The 16,900-nt window shown below is 37.8% G+C and overlaps 1 protein-coding gene across 21 annotated transcripts in view; it reads left to right on the top strand.

Annotated features, from left to right (window-relative positions):
- ROBO2 (roundabout guidance receptor 2) overlaps positions 1 to 16,900 on the top strand; it is a 1,029,216-nt gene that overhangs the window by 908,893 nt on the left and 103,423 nt on the right. For 16 of the 21 annotated variants that reach the window (XM_068180595.1, XM_068180605.1, XM_068180593.1 and 13 more), the window contains 2 exons: positions 2,192 to 2,203; positions 16,127 to 16,251. In XM_068180595.1, the coding sequence (XP_068036696.1) occupies positions 2,192 to 2,203; positions 16,127 to 16,251 (137 nt within the window). The remainder of the gene's footprint in view (positions 1 to 2,191; positions 2,204 to 16,126; positions 16,252 to 16,900) is intronic. The other 5 variants (XM_068180594.1, XM_068180612.1, XM_068180603.1 and 2 more) reach the window with 1 other exon arrangement.

Raw genomic sequence — 16,900 nt, 5'->3', positions numbered from 1 at the left:
GTAGGGGGAGAGGTGTTAGTATGTAACAAAGAAAAGACAGCATTGTGATAATCTGTTGACGTATTACCTCAGTGGTCACTTTAGACTGTAAGTGACAATATGGCTCTTCCCATTTTAAGTTGAAGAAATAGGTGTGAAAGAGATTGTTCTTCCCTTTTATAATATGGGAAAGTTAGTCACCACTGCCAATTCCCAGAAACGGTCTCACTCTGTTCCTTTGTCACAGGCAGGATCAGAGTGTCCAGTAATTCTGGTACCAATTCCCTGGCCTTTAAACACTCCTAGAACTGTGTCTACTGTGCACATTACTGGAGCAAGCCTTTTGGATATGCTACCCTGACTTTTAATGTAAACAATAGCTAGAACCCAGCAAAAAAAAAAAGCTTTGAAATCACTGGAGCTTGAACCCAATGAAATTAAAGGAAAAAAAACTCAAGGAAATGTGTAATTTAATCGATTTTCTCTCAGTAAAAGCATGTTTTCATTATCTTGTGTATTTTTCCCCTTGGGTTTGTCATTTACAGTCAAATACATAATGTTTATTCAATACAAAGGAAGCCATGATATTAGAAACATACTATACGTTCAGGGTATGACAGAAAATGAGAAAAACCAAGAAATTCAGAGTAACAAAGCTATTACTCAGAGTTTTGTGAAATCATAAGACTGGGAAATCTCCCATTGACTTTAAGGGGATGATGAACAATGGACTTCTTAATTAAAGAAAACTTTAATTCTGAATTCTTAATTAACAGTGTTGTCTGACACTGGTTTTAACATGTCATGTTAAGGAGCAAAACCACTTAGCGTTTCAAAATTTACTTTGAGCTTGTCTTGGACCGTACAGGTGTCATGTAGTTCCATGACACCTGCACACCTGACAACAACCATGTAATCCTTAGCTCCCTCATTCACTGCTCCATCTTCCTAAACCAGAGAGGATGGGGATGCAGTCAGGAAAGTTGCATTACACTGTCACAAACAACAGCAGAATCAGAGTTGTGGCTCAGACTCCATGTTCTCTCTTGGAAAGATGTGTATCACTCTTACACCACATCTTTCTGCAGAAGAAGGAATATGTCCCTAATTCTGGAAGCCAAGAAGTGCTCCAACAGATGATGGGTGAGAATGGCAGCAGACTAGACGTAGTTAAATGAAATGGGGACAGAGCCATGGAAAGTTTGAGAACTAAGAAGGCCCTCACAAGCTCTGTTACCTCAGAATTTGCATGTCTTACATTTGACCCTAGCCTGCCCATAAGCACACAGGGCTGGTAATCTTCTTAAAAAAAAAATTGTGCCATTGCTCAGAAATGTGCAATTATTGCTCCTGATAAAATAAGGGAAGCTTGGCCTACACAGATGCAACCTGGAGTCAACTTTAAGTCCAAATTTTCAGCTCTTCTGAAAGAGATGTCTATATTTTATTAGCAGAGGGACTGACAGCTCTCTTCCCCAGCACAAGTATAATGAAGGGCTGTTCTATAACCAAGAAATCACTTGTTGCAGCAGCAACTTTCAATCTCTGTATCAGCCTGAAACAGTATTAACCTGTCAATCATTTAACAGCAATTTTTTTAGGAAGTAGAAGTTACCTAAGCAGTGATTTGGGAAGTTCTGGGTTGAAGTCCCTGTGGCTATTTCAGCCCATTTGTTATATTTTCATCAGCACTGTCAGTGATGAAAAAGCACTGTGCTGTAAGCTTTCATGCCCATTATTGAATGAGAAAAACTGTCCTGGGCTTTCTGTAGCCCTTACTGCTGTACTGACTGGTCATGCTTAAAATTCATTTGGTATTTGACTCAGAAAGTAAATGCCTTGTATGACATTAGGCAGTGTGAGACTTAAATTGATGTGTTCATTGGGATCTAAAAGTTTGTGCTAATGCAATGCAATTTTTCTTTTATCAGGCATTAACAATGATACTTGATGATGGCATGCGAAGATAATAAAAATGTTTCTCAGAGAATGGTTCCAGTCAGCTTGTTCAGATGCTATGCTCAAGTAAATGGGATGATAGTGGCACAATAACAGCAGTGAACATCTGACTTAGGCTGCCATTTGAGGGGTTAGCAATCATGGTAGTATCCATAGTGGAAAGTAACATTACACGTCATGCATTCTGACAGATATTCTTTTCTTTTTTAAATTTCCTTTTTATGTTCTCACTACACCATTGTAATGTCAACAGCTCGCCCCGTTGGTAAGTAACCATCCTTCTATCCATTTTAGCATGGCTTCATGCAATGCTTCATCTTTCATTTGCAACAGCATTTCACTGGCTGGAATAAGCAGCCAGCGCTTTATAGTTGTACCTGTCTAACACCAGGCAAGTGGTTTTGTCTGCCAAAGTGCTATTTCCAAACGTTGTATTTCCTACTGTGTCGTGTACGAGCACGTTTGCCAAACCACCAACAAGTACCGGTCGGTGAAACGGGGTGGGTGTGCCAGTACCGAGCCCCAGTCACTCATTTAGATGCTTTTACTGGTCTGGTTTTGGGCCTGGTGTAAAAGCCACTTAGATCAACAGAAAGGATTGTGTTGACTTTGGTGAGCTTCTCCCAAGCCCTATACAATCAGCTCATCCTGCTTTTCCTACACAGCAATAAAAGCGCAGGCTTTGCATGTCCTGTCTTTCTTGTATCGTATCATTCTAAGAGTTCTGAAATGAAGAAGTCCTGAAATTGAAAAGGGGATGGAGTAGATTTCTGTGCTTGCTGAGGAACTTCATCACTTGTTTCTGCCCTTGGGTCATCTTGCAGTGCAGTTTGGAGTGCACTGTATAAGATTCAGGCTGTTTTGAATAACAGGTCGTGAGGAAGACAACCTCTAGGTTTTAAGTCCCCACGCTGAAAATTGTATTATTTCCTGTGCCTTCAAAATTCTGTAAATGCATAAAAATCTTACTGAGGATAATGGAAAATTTGCAACTGTCAGTAGCTGAAATTCACTTCTGGTCTTCAGAAGTATTCCAAATGTATGATTCAATTTTCTTTCATGAATATTTACTCTGTGCCTACATGGATTTAGTTTAATGAGCTGCATTGCTCCTCTGATATTTGTAGTTTGTATTTAAATGTATCTTTTAGAATAATAATATGGTAACTCTGATTTTTTTTTTTTAATTAGTGTAAAAAGTCAGTACTGGTGTTTATGGAGATTGATGAGGGGTTTGGTCTCTATTTACTTTTGTTAGATATGTATTTGACTAAAGTTTTTGAGTTCAATTCATCTCAGCTCTTTACTGTTCTAAGTTTGGAGGAAGAAAGACTGGAGTAATTTAAAGATAAAATCCAGGTTAGGCCTCTGTTTCCAGAACTAGGGTGATCCCATCTTATGAACTTACATCCATGGAACCAAGCCAAATACCTTCACAGTCACAGCATGGCTTATCCACACCTGGAGAATTCCCTGTGCAGAATAGAAATTTACCCTTCTCCATTTGGGATTTTGATAGCAAGCTTTAAACCCAAATCACTACTGTATTTGGCAATGGGCTCATTCTCAAGGAATTCTTTCCCAGGAGTTGCAGAAGTGTAAAACTGCAGTAAACTCAGGAGAAAATTTTACTGTGCTTAGCAAATGTGACGTGAATTTAGAGTGCTTCTTCATTTACTAAGAAATGCCACAATATTAAAAGTATTTTGCTTGTAGAGCAAGCAGTACTTTTTTTTTTTACTTTGCTGACTCTTAAAAGACAGGCAAGGAAAAAAAAATATAAAGCGGAGACTGTTTCAAGCTCTGTGAAAACTACATAAAATAAATGACTGGAGATTCACAAGAAAATTATAGGTTTCAGCAGTGTTGATAGTGTCTCATTTCACAGTACTGATTCTTTTTAAAAAATTTTCAGGCCATTAAGTCATCCCTGATTCCATCTCCAAAGCTTATATAGCAGGTCTTGGTCTCAAGTTACTTTATGTCCAGGTATATGATTGTATGATCGTGTAATGGTCAATTACACATTTTCCCTCCCTAGGCTATTTTATTTTGTTGAAAGAGAACAACTGTGACAAAGAATTTATTCTTTTACAGAATGTATTTAGGAAACTGAAATTAGAATGGTTATCTTGAAATAATTAATATAAGGGCATATGGTCCTTATCAAATTATTTAACTTAGTGATTATATTTGTGACTTATGAAAGGACTGTTGAGTAAATAAGTCTAACCCTGAAGATGTTTGACATAGAACTCCCATACAAGTGTATGTGGGGATTGCTGTGTACTAGCAGATCAGAGTCAATCGCTTTAATCTCATCCTGTGCCTGTGACAGTGATTGTGTGTACCTGTATTGGGTTTGTTGCATAAGTACCTGAAATAAAATTAATTTGTGCAGTTCACTGCTCTGTTTCATTCAAGAATATGCAAAGAAGGCGGCTACCCATCCTGGTTTTTTGGAAATTTAAGGTCAAACCAAAGTAACTTCCCTCTCCACCAAGAAACCCAAGTAGTCTTCTGTTAAAATTGTCATTTAGCGAGCTCAGGGAGTCAAATCTTGTAGCTTTTTTTTTTTTGTTCAGGAATTTAACTGGAATGCAAAGAAAAAATACCTCTCCTTACCTAAAGGAAGCTAAAGAAAACCTTACTTCGTGTAATTAGCTCACAGCTTTCTAGAAAGATGACATTTTAACAGATGTATATTTGTATATTATGTATATGTTAAAATGCAGGGGAATACTTCAAAGTTTACATTTTTTGATGACACCAGAGAATTATCTAGATACTTCTATCTTCCATCACTGTCTCCATTTCAAAGCAGACATGTTTTGCCTTTATTAGGTTTTAAACAAGACCAAACATTTTTTTTCCAATGAAGAGTAGAGAAATATATTTTTAATGATTTAGATTTGTATTTCTTTTTGCAAACAGAATAATTTTTGTTTTCTAGTCAGTTTTTGCCTGTTTCAAATATTTGTACTCTGTTAGGTGTGATATTTTTATTTTAATTTCAGCTTGAGTGGAAAATTCAGGAGTGGGATTACCAATGACTATCTTGGGTTCAAGCATTGATTAACAAATGGTTCATAATACACAGATAAAATGAGGTATGATGCTGCCTGAGGTGGGTGGCAGCTGGTGAATTTAAAAGCTCTGTGCCAGATTACTCATCATGTTTGAATTTGCTGCTAGGAATAAATGTGCTGCCTGTTTCTAAAATAGATTATTTATAACCTTTTGAAAAGATTTCTGACAGGATTTACAACAGATGGGTTTAGGAAACAAGATATTTATCCCTATTTAGACCATTTCTATAGTTATTTCACTGATTAGGTAGATTTTCCAGATGAGCAAGTTAGAATTTTCTCATTTTTGCATTCTGCTGTATTTCATATGGCACTTGGGCAGGAGCATAGCTGCTGAAAGAAGCACAATACTTGGGAAGAGCCCAAAAGTTTCAGTAACGCTGACCCTCTTTTCAAATGCAGTTGCTGTACTGCTTTGAGATGGAGTACCTTCAAATGGAATATCTATGAAGATCTCTCTGATGTCCCAGTTACTTCTTTATTAATGAAACAAAAGTCATTCAGATGACAGAGTACTACTCAGTTTTCAAATCCAGTGAAAATAGAGTTCTTTCCATGTCAGTTGCTTTGCAGTAAGTCAAGATTACTTAGTTTTTTGTCATGTGCTGTGGCTCATCTTCCGAAAAGAAAAGACTTGCAGCATATACCTGGATACTTTTGCCACCAGGATCGAAGTGAGGTACTTGAACTTAGCTAAGGGACTAAAGGGAGACCAAGTACAAAAACTGAACTTCTCTGTCATGATAGTGAAGAGACAGCTAACATACCTGCCATGAATTTCCCAAATTTCCTGTTAGTTAAATGCAGTCTATTGGCATTTAAGTGCAATATGACTGTATGATGCATTTCAATCTGCACTGGGAAGTTTTCATTACATAAATCAGCCTGGCATGACTTAATGGTCTGTTAAGAGTGGTGCAGCATGAAAAACAATAGAAAGGGATGTATTTTACAGAAAGTTGTATTAGGTTTTGTGATATTGCTCAGATGGTTCAGATTGGTAAGTGAGAAAGAATTCTCTTTATTCTTCTTTATTCTGACTCTTGCAAGGGAAGTCTCTATACAGTGAATGCCTTTGTTTTTATTACATACATTAACATATTACTTTCACTTGAGACACTGAGGATTTATAAAATATCAGTAATGTGGATCAATGTGTGATGAGAGAGATAAGATGGTGCTTGGTGCTACAATGCCATCTTTCAGTGACAGAAATCTCAAATTTATATCAAAATGTGCTATCTTGCCTGTCTGGTACCACTAACAGAAATTTTCAGGAGAGGGTAAGGATAACACTGGACATTGGGCTTTTTGGACTTCTTAAATGAAAGAGTAAGACATCATTATTTTTTAATAAGTCAGAAATTCTTCAGATTTAAAGATAAAAGGTTGCTGTAGAATGAAATTCTGATTGCTTTGTATACCAGTAAAAAATTAAAATATGGAGCTGACTTGTTAGAATTTTTTGTAGCCTGTAAATGCCACTTTAAAAATCTTGAAGTCCTTAGCATTTCTACTTTTCCCGCAGTGCAAAGGAAGTACAGGAAGTGATCAAGAGTCCCATTATTTTAATTTTCTTTTAATTGCTGAGCTCTAGCTTGGGGAAGTTTCAAGTTTAATGCATAACTTTTATTTTTTAACTTTCAAAGTTTTTCAAAGCATGCTCAAATCAGTGGGAATTGTTTTCCTATTTCTTTAGCTTCTGAGTTCTGAGTATATCCATAAGTTTTTGAAGATTAGTGTATAAAAAAAGCCTGTTGATTTGTTGCTCTTCCCAAGCTTTTCCCTTCTTTTCAGTAAAAGGAGTAATTGGTTACCTTTCCTCCAAGAGGAAGGTGGAAATCAATACATTAATCTATTCATTTTTCCCTTTACTTTCTTTGCTCTTATTGCTGCCAGCCAATTTACAGCTTGGATGTGATCTCAGTGTTACTCAACAGCAAAACTACTGTTTGTCCTATTCCTTGAATGTTAACATTGTCAGTCAGAATAAATAATCATATTTTGTTCCTCTCTCCTTTTTCTCCATTTAACAGTGTCCCAAACTGAGTAGAGTATCTCCTCTCAGCCTTCTTTATTCTCAAGGGTAAACAAACCAGGAATTTGTCACCTTTCTCACTATAGATGTAGCCTTTGAGCCTATCTGGCCCCTTTACCCTTCTCATCATCTCCTTAGCCCTTCTCTGCAGCATGTGAATTCATGTCTCTTTGAAGGAGCTAACCAGATTGCATTCATTATTTTGATGAAATTCTACTCTATCAGAAAGGACTGCTTTTTAAACATATTGTCAACAAACCATCCTGCTATCTCCCCTGAAAAGAGGAATCAAGGCATATTACATGTCTTTTTGTTGGCATAATTTGTTTTGTTTGGTAAACTCACATAAAGTAAGAGCAGCACAAGCCATCCCCTAAGGGTATAGTTTGCATAATCAAGCAGGCTAAAGTGCTAAGATTCTAGAAGAGCACATCTTTTCTATGTGATCTGAGCAAAAGGTAAACCTTGAATCTCAGGCACTTGGGGAAAGGCAAAAAATTACAAAGCATTGTTTAAAGTAGAGAAAGTCCTGAGTAATGGGAGTTATTGGGCAGACAGAACCAATGCTCCCTTTCTTTTTGTGCACCAAAACTAAATGAAAAAACTTTCTAGATGGGATTTTTCAGCAGCATCTGTAAAATTCCAGGGCTGCTTAAAAGAGGTGATTGAACAAGGTATAATAAAATAGAGATGTATAACTAAATGAGAATAGGCTACAGTCTAATGCTAGGATGAAATTAAGACTGATATTTAAACTAAATATTTAAATGCACAGTAAAACAAAGAGGAGAAGGAACCCAGGAAAAGTGCCGCTGCTGAAGTCAGAGCACTGGAAAATGGGATGGGGGAGTGGAAAGTAGATGCCTTTCTTTTTGGCTATGTAGGAGGCAGAGTTGAATTTTTTTTAGTAGTTATTCTCAGTGTGTTTTTTTATTGACATTAGTCCTAGGGAAGAATGAAGAACAAATCTTTTTTTCCTCCATGCAGATTTATCCCACTTCATTCTTTCAGGTCATCCAGGGATAAAAGAGAGATTCTGTGTATCAAAATATTTAGGACAGCTAGCAGTTTTTATTTATTGATTCTCTAGACTTCTTTCACCTCTTGCAAAGAAGGAAAAAATGTTTATGCTTCCATGCTTTAAGAGATTATCTGCTTCAGTGTTTCAGAGCAACTGAAGGATAAAAATCTTGTTATATGCGAAATTCAGAACCTGAATTTAAATTGAAAATTAGAACAATTAGTATGAAAGAAGGGTTAGCATCCTCAAATGATCAAAGTGTGCTCTTTTCATAATGCTGTGTTTACACATGGTTCATCTGAAAACAGCAACAAACCAAAACAAAAGGAATTTCTCAGTTTCCATGAGACAGCAGCAGTGTGAAGGACACTTACAGGAGACCTGGTCCTGGTAATAATTCCCTCTGCTCCCTCTCTCTTGCTCTGATTCTTCTTCCTCAGTGTTTCCTCTCCTTCAACCTGCCAAAAGTTCTCCCCACTTGTGCCATGTGCTTCTGCCTTTGTGTATTTGACTTGTTGTTGCAGGACACATGAGAACTAGTTTTGAAGCAGTGTCAGTGTTAAAAGTGGTACCCAAGCCATGGATTATCCATGCTTCCCTAGGTTATGGGAAGCTGCTTTCCACAAGACTCCAAACCAAACGCCCCCTCCACACATGTGGTTTTAAATTAATTTAATGGGTGTAGCAAAGAGCTTCATAAATCTCTTGTTATCCCCACAATCTACCCAGTCTTCATTTTTGTGCCAGAACTGTTCTCCTGAAGAAGAAATCATGGAAAACAGAGAACACTATAAATGGACAAGAAAGAAGATATAGTTAAAAAAAAACCCAAACAGACCAAAACAAAAATCATCTACCAAATGAGATTTATGCATCTGTTTCAAAGGCTACTGCTCTCATTCAGCCTAGGGAATGGCAGAATAAGAGAGGAGACTCATTTTCCAGGTAACTCAGTTGTAACTCGTGTGCTAAAAAGTTACTGCCTTCCCTGTGTGTGAGCACACCTAATCATTGGAGCACACCATAAGATTGAGATATCTTTTCTCTTTAAAGAGAATTATTATCCTTAGCTTCCATTAGTTTATCCTTGATAAGAAAGATCTGATTTAGTAATAGGCCTAAGCTGTCATCCTCTCTGTCTTCTGTAATGGCTCCTGTGTCAGAGGCTACACCCTTGATTTATCATTAGTCACAGCTGATAATGCACTAATAACTTTGTGTTCTAACAACCACACATCACTTTCAGTACCCATTAAGATGATCTGAACTTTTGAGGGAAGAACTGCTGAATCAGCCCAGGTTTCTAGAGTTTGAGGCTGAACCTATGTTGTTTTCCTCTATTTACTCCATCAGCAATAGTGTCCTTGCAAAAGATTTTTAAAATTTCTAGACTTTCGTATCTGCATTTCTTGACAGCTCATGCTAAACATGGTTACAAAGTGTATAAATAGGATCTTACAATGTTATTTTGTGCTTGTATTAAAACCATCTAAAATTCCAGTATCTGCCAGACAAATTTAGCCAATGACACAGGAAGCTAGAGGATCAATTTTTTTCTTTAAAGAGTTCCTGTACAGTCTTCAATTGTCTTAGCTGATGCCAGGAACCAGAAAAGCAATCCTACAGATAAGTAGTTCTATTCCATAGATGGTGTCAAGGGTTACCTCCCTTTTGAAAATACATATTATTTTAGATGGAGCTCTGTAGGCTTCTCCTGTCCTCTGTGTAAATGTCTTAAAGGCAAGTCTTGATTTGTACTTGTAAGAGTGGAATTGAGTTCGATCTCTTAAAATATCCATGTGTATCAAAGGCAGCTGAGAGTGCCACATGAATATTGTCACTGCAGTAAGGATTTGAGAGGAGCACTGAGATACCAGCTCCAAGTATTTGCAAAATAAGATTTGATGGGTATTCCAAAGTAAAAAAGCAGTTTGGGGAAGGCAACATGATCTTGTCAGCCAGCTGACTCTCTTAGCTGCAGACAGAGTGGCTGAGAATTGTACCAGGTGTAACCTTGATAGTTCAAATGAAATTAATTGATTGCTGCAAATGTACAATGCTGAAAAATAATGTAGGTAGAAATCCTAGGTTTGCCTGCTGTCTCTTCCCTGCTGGAAGCAGAAATGAGTATTAGAGAATCTTGATACTTTACTAGCTCATGTGTTTCTACTTCTTCCTCAGAGCCTTTTCCCCTATCATTATCTGAATTTTGCTTAGAATATTTACAAGTCGGCATCTTTCCCCTTGCCCCATTTGAACCAGTCACAGGAATATATTGATGGATGATAAACAATTCCAGTTTAAAATGAAGCCCTCATCTTTATCACTTTAGCTTGCCTAAGTAATCTCCATGATGAATTTCATGTGCAGTTCACTATCAATTGAAATTAGTTGTAATTAAAGGTTGTCACATCTGTAATTTAAGCCCTTGAAATTTGTTGCTGTCATTCATTTCCTGTAATACTTATTTTTTCCAATGGATTTGATCCAAAGTCCACATAAGCCAAAAGGAGAATTTCTACCAGCTTTAGTGAGGTTTGAATAAATTCTCATATTCCCTGGTAGAATCATAGAATTGTTTCAGTTTCAAAAGACCTTCAAGATCTTTTAAATGCTTCCAGGGATAGTGATTCCACCACCTCCCTGGACAGCCTGCTTGAAAGTCTTTTTGGTGAAGAAATTTTTCCTAAAATCCAATCTAAACCTCCTCTAGCACGACTGGAGGCCATTTCCTCTAGGCCTATCATTTGTTACCTGGGAAAAGAGACCACATGGCTACTCCTCCTGCCAGGGAGCTGTAGAGAACAAGATCTCCCCAAGCCTCCTTTTCTCCAGGCTAAACACCTCCACTTCCCTCAGCTGCTCCTCACCAGACTTGTGCTCCAGACCCTACCCCAGCTCCATTGCCCTTCTCTGGACACACTCCAGCCCCTCAATGTCCTTCTTGCAGTGAGGAGCCCAAAACTGAACACAGGATTGAGGTGTGGCCTCACCAGTGCCCAGCACGGGACAATCTCTGCCCTGATCCTGCTGCCACACCACTGCTGATCCAGGCCAGGTGCCAGTGGCCTTCTTGGCCACCTGGGCACAGCTATCTCCTGTTCTGTCACTGTCAACCAGCACTCCCAGGTCTTTTCCTACTAGGAGGATTTCCAGCTACTCTTCCCTAAGCCTTTAGCACTGCCTGGGGTTGTTGTGAGTTAAGTACAGGTCCCAGCACTTGGCCTTGTTGAACTTCCTACAATTTGTCTTCATATTGATCCTGTCTCTTGCAGTAGAAATATAAGAAAAAAAACTTGCTACAATATCTACTTTTAGTTAAAATCACCAATATAATATATGAACCCAAGGGCATTTGGTCTGGGGAAGGTATTGTGAGCAAGTTATGATAATAAAATTCCTGTAGAATCATTGAATTCCATGTCAACTCCAAATCACAATGTCAGTTGTGAAAACTGTCATTGGAAAAAAAAATGTTGCTAGTACCTGATATGAGATCAATGTATTTTTTTGCTATGAATTCACATTTTTATATATTAAATTTCCCCTCCCCTTCTGAGTCTTCTGCCACATTTCTTATCAGATGACCAGAGTTCACCTACAAGGGATGAACTTTCTGTCTCAGTCAAGCTTTTCTGCATCAGCAGCTTTATCAGCTGCTGTTGACTCAGTGTAACCTTTAGTATTCAGCAGCAGTGCTAAGAAAAAAATGCATGAAATCCATCCTATCAGATTAGAGATTCTGCTAACTATTAAGATTGGAGTAGAGTTGAGAAATCCCTTTGAAATAATATGCAGCAATTTTTTTGGTATTTTTTAAAGCTTTTTAACATCAGAGCAGGGGCTACCTTCATATACATTTATTAACAGCATAAAATATTCATTCAGTCATGCATAAACCACCAACATTCTAAAAGAGTGCAACAGAATGCACTCTTCCAATTTTGAACAACATAACTAATTCTCACTACTGCTCATGCTTTTCTATCTCCATTTTAGTTCCTGCAGTTGAATACTGTTCTGTGCTGTAAAAACAGTTCTGAACATGATGTGATTAACCTTAGGGTCCCCCCATCCCCTCATCTCAAAGCCCCCTTGTACATGGCCTGTGCTTTCTATTCATGTTCAACCATCTCATTTCCATATCATCTATTAGCATAACAGAGCTCTAGTGTGACATTGATTGAAGCCAGCGCTTGCTGAATGCAGTATCAAAGCATAATTTGCCAAAAATCAAATCTAATTTACTGTGTACTATTTAAATTTCTCAAAAAAAAAAAAAGGAAAGGAAGTTTCAATAGAAGTATATTGGGTTTGTAATCTTAATTGTTCTTTTTTTTTTTTTCCCATATTTTTGGCTAGTCTGCTAGAATCCAAGCAATATATTTCATTTTAGAGCCACTGTCTTTGACTTTCAGATGTCAGTTAAGCAAGAGGTTTTCCACTCTGCTTCTTCCAATCCAGTTTATGTTACATCTGAAATAGTAGAAAGTAATAGTCTAATAGGCACAACAGTTTGCTGCTTCATAAGTTTTTTCAACAGATCCTTCTAATGAATCTTAATGTTTAGCTTGAAATAATCATTGAAGTACCACATAATTTTAACAGCTGAAGCATATCCAGCCTGCTGTTACTTCTCTAACTGTATGTTTTCAGAATGTTTTAGAAATTCACCTACTTTGACAGCAGCAATAATGGCTTGAATAAATTTTGCCCAGTGTTGCACTGAAGCCATGCATTGAGAAAGTCATGATCTCACTTAACCTTTCTGCAGAATGGAACTAATAATATTTCTCTGTATTTATAAACAGCATCCATATGTGAACACAATGAGCTCTCTTTTTAGGAAAACTGAAGAACCCAAGTGCTTATTCTGTCAAAGAAGCCTTGCTGTCTTTGAGCAGGGTCATGCTGCATTCTCTGGGGATAATGACAGTCACAGTATTTGAGTAGTTACATTTGGCCAAGAATTACTCCTGCAATAATTAACTGTTGCTTTCAGTTTTCAAATTCAACTGGAAATAGACAGATAAAACTGATATGGTGAAAACAGTCTTTAAATGCTGTAAACAATGGAATTTTTATCAGAGGCTGTCTGTAAACAGAGCTATAGATGAATATGACAACAAACTATGACAAAATGAATATTTCCTTCATTACATAACTTAATATTTGAATAAATTTTTAAAAAATTCATGAAAAAATTTAGTTTTCAAAAATAATGTTTTTCATGTCCTTTAAAATTATGGTGCTAAATAGTTTGGCTGAAGAAACTGGTTTTGTGCTCTATTTAATGTGAGTAAAAGCTCTGATTCATTTATTTTTATAGTGAATTTCTAGTAATCAGGGCTGCAGAGCAAAGCTAGAAAAGATATTGTTGCATAACTATATGTGATTATTTGCTGAAGTCTTTAGAAAGCCTGACCTAGTAACTGTGAGGCCAAATATCTGCTCATGTAGTATGGTCAAATGGTGGAGAGGACTTGGTGTGTGGCAGGGAGAGAAGAGAGCAGCAGGGTCAGTCCATGTCAGAGCTACAGATTTATTTTCTTTGTCTGATTGAGGAAAAAAAAAAAAGAAAAGGAACTTTTTTTTTTCTCCCCTTAGGAAAGTGAGAGATGTTGAAAACTAGGGACAGATCAAAAACTGGAAACTAGGTAGAAACCAGGGTGTGTTTTTTTCTCATTTCATTGTTCCTTGACTACCAAATTACCTTAATTTGATCCTTGGAAGGTCTGCTACAGTGATAAATTCAGTTGTGTGGTATCTGTTTAGAGCTCTGAATTATGGATTTACAGTAGAGATCTGTGTGTGTGAGAGTTTCACATGAACCTTTAAACTTGCCTCCCTTGCATTTACTCTGTTACATGATTTGAAGGGCAGGCTCATGGAAATGCCATGCCCTTCTTGCTTCTGTTGAGCTGTCTGAGAGCACTGTCTGTGCAGTCCCCAGGGCACCAAGCAAGCCTAAGAAGTGAATTTAGCCATCCATCCTGCTTAGGATAGATCTATGGGATAGTCTCCTGACACCAGGTTTTTAGGCACCATAGGAAGATTGTGGTCTTGGGGCCAGCCAAACACTGCACTGATTAGCACACTGTATTTCCTGGCACCTGTGGGGGTTTCATGTGGATATGCTGGGTGAAATAAGGTGAGGGAAATCCAGGTAACTCACTGCAGTACTTGAGGAGTGGTGTAGCATGAGTTCAGTTCCTAGGGTATGTTTAGCAACCTTATAGAAACCTCAAAACACATGGCTGTAAACAGGCAGCAAGAGGGCACCTCACCCTTAGTCCTGCCTGTTCATAAGATTAACACCTCCTAAAGTGGAGGAAGAGGTGGACATTTCTCTCCAGAGAGGCCCAAACCTCTCTTTAGGAGTGTGAGGCAGAAGGAAATACCCTCTACCTTCTAAACTGATTGTGATTCATGTTTATTAAGTTCTTGTTTTAAGAGTGCCAGCACTACTCAACTGATGCTCTTTAGACTCCTGCTGATCTGTAAAGCCTTGGGAAGTACCTCATGAGATAACTGCAAAGTGTGTTTCAAGAGAATCAGGTCTGCTCACATTTCTATGTAGTTAGCAGGTTGGTGTCTGTGCTGTCAGCAGGTGTAATCGGAAGCTGGGTCTTGATTGCTCTTCATGCCTAATTAAATAGTTTGTAATTATAATGCTGAATATACGGTTTTCTAAAACACTTAAATTCTGTTTACCTGAAAGCTTAGTATTCCTAAACCATCCCTCTGCACACCCACAAAACCAGTAGTGGAATAGAAGAAAACAAGGGTGGGTTGAGGGGTTTGAGTTTCTTTTGTGCTTTTTTTTCCCTGCTTCAGCCTGCCCCAAAAGTTAGCTAGTCTTTTGATAAGAATATTTGGAGGTGCTGCTTACATTTTTAAAATAGCAAAAGACTACAAGTCCCAGTGAATTCCAGTGATGAACCAACAGTGGAGGGTTTTCATGTCCCACATAGAAAAATCATTTGCTGTACTTCTACATCATGCTCAACATAGTTACTGATTTCAAGTTTTTTATCTCAAATCCTCTAACACTTCTTCCCCATTCTCTTTCTACTCATTAGCACCTTTTCTCTACCTTCACTTCCCAAGTACTGACTCTATTCTCCACCATTACCCTCCAGACAAGTCAAACTATGCCCCTCTCTTAGAAATTGTTCACTTCTGACTGTGCTTCCTGGTCCCCTATGACTGAGCACTGTTAATGCCAGCGACTTGAAAACATAGCCAGTCCTGCTTCTTCTTTCTTGTTTTAGCTCCAGTCTCCTTTTTCCTTTTCTTTGTGTCCTCCTTACCTCCTGAAATATCTATTCCTTCTTACTCACCACTCACCTCTCCCCATCAACTCTTCAACTTTTGTTTCTCTCAACTCTTTAAAATAGCTGAAGCCTGGGTTTACCAGGCTCATGTTCTTTTAGCAATTATTCTTTTTACAGCTAGTCGTCTTCCCCACACCATACTTGACCACACTGCTTCTAAGAGGAGTAAGGGAGCTGTAGAACTTGGGTTCTTTTGCTGTCATCCAGACCTTCCTTTCCTTTCATAATCATTTTTAAAAGTCCAGAGGGGCAGATTGAGAAAGGCAGTCTGTTTATCCTAATTCACACCTTGCAATACACTATAGCTACAGCAAGCTCTGTGAGGTGTGAGAGGATCTGAGGGTGCTGATACCTTCCCAGAGCAAAGGTAGAATACATCCAGACTCGACAATATAAAAACCTGACTCCTGTTCTTTAGCATTTGATGTCATCAGAATTGACTCTAGCATGTATGGTTGTAATGTTTCTTTCCTTTTTTAATTTTTTTTAATACCTGGGGATGTCACATACATATATTGCTGCTCTCTGTCACTGTTGTTGTTTCCGTTTAAATATTAATTCTGTCTATACTAATGAGTGTTTCTGGTGTCATGTCCTCTGACATAAAACAAATCTCCATAATGTTGTCTTTTTCCTTCAATATCCCCTTTCTCTCCCTTGCAAAATACCCTAAACTTACACCATGGTTTTTCTTACCTTGTAGCTCCCCCACAGTTTGTGGTGAGACCACGAGACCAGATTGTAGCCCAGGGTCGAACTGTGACTTTTCCTTGTGAAACTAAAGGAAATCCCCAGCCAGCTGTTTTCTGGCAAAAAGAAGGAAGTCAGGTAAGTTGCAAGCACCCTATAAGTCTTTCAAGTCTTTCTAAATAGTTATATTGTTTAATTTTAAGGAAAATTATTTACATTATCTTTCACGGGTCTTTTCATCTTTCACAGAAAGATGTATTTTTAAACTATCACTATTCTCTACTGAAATTTGTGTCACTTTTTTTTTAATATTTTGAAGAATACAAAGGCCATTTAAGTTGTTGAAACCTGTGCTAGGCACTGTATAGATGACTAGAAGGAAACAGTATATATGTTAAAGGCTTTTTGTTCTGAAGCCCCCAACAAACAGGTGGGTGAGACAGGAACAGCAGATAAAAAAAGGTATGACTCAATTTTGAACTAATCAGAGCCAGTAATTACAGTTCACAACCTGTCTAGACATGATCAAGCAAAATATATCCAGCAAGCTGATTTGCATTGGCATTTTCTCATAGAGCATACAAATAAAGGTTTTGAACACACAGATGTTTTCTTCAGTAAAATTATCTCAAGAAATTTCCAGATCTGGTTTGGAAATATTTACCTGATCCTCTTTGAAGGCAAAATCTGTGAGGCAGCAATTGGTGCTGCCATCAGCCCATACTAACTTTATAGCTCAGTATCTGAATGTGATGCCACAACATTTCTTTACTGGAGGCATTGTGTG

Source organism: Anomalospiza imberbis, chromosome 2, assembly GCF_031753505.1.
Source record: "Anomalospiza imberbis isolate Cuckoo-Finch-1a 21T00152 chromosome 2, ASM3175350v1, whole genome shotgun sequence".
In the NCBI taxonomy this organism is placed as follows: domain Eukaryota; kingdom Metazoa; phylum Chordata; class Aves; order Passeriformes; family Viduidae; genus Anomalospiza; species Anomalospiza imberbis.
This window is presented reverse-complemented; position numbering and strand designations above follow the sequence as displayed.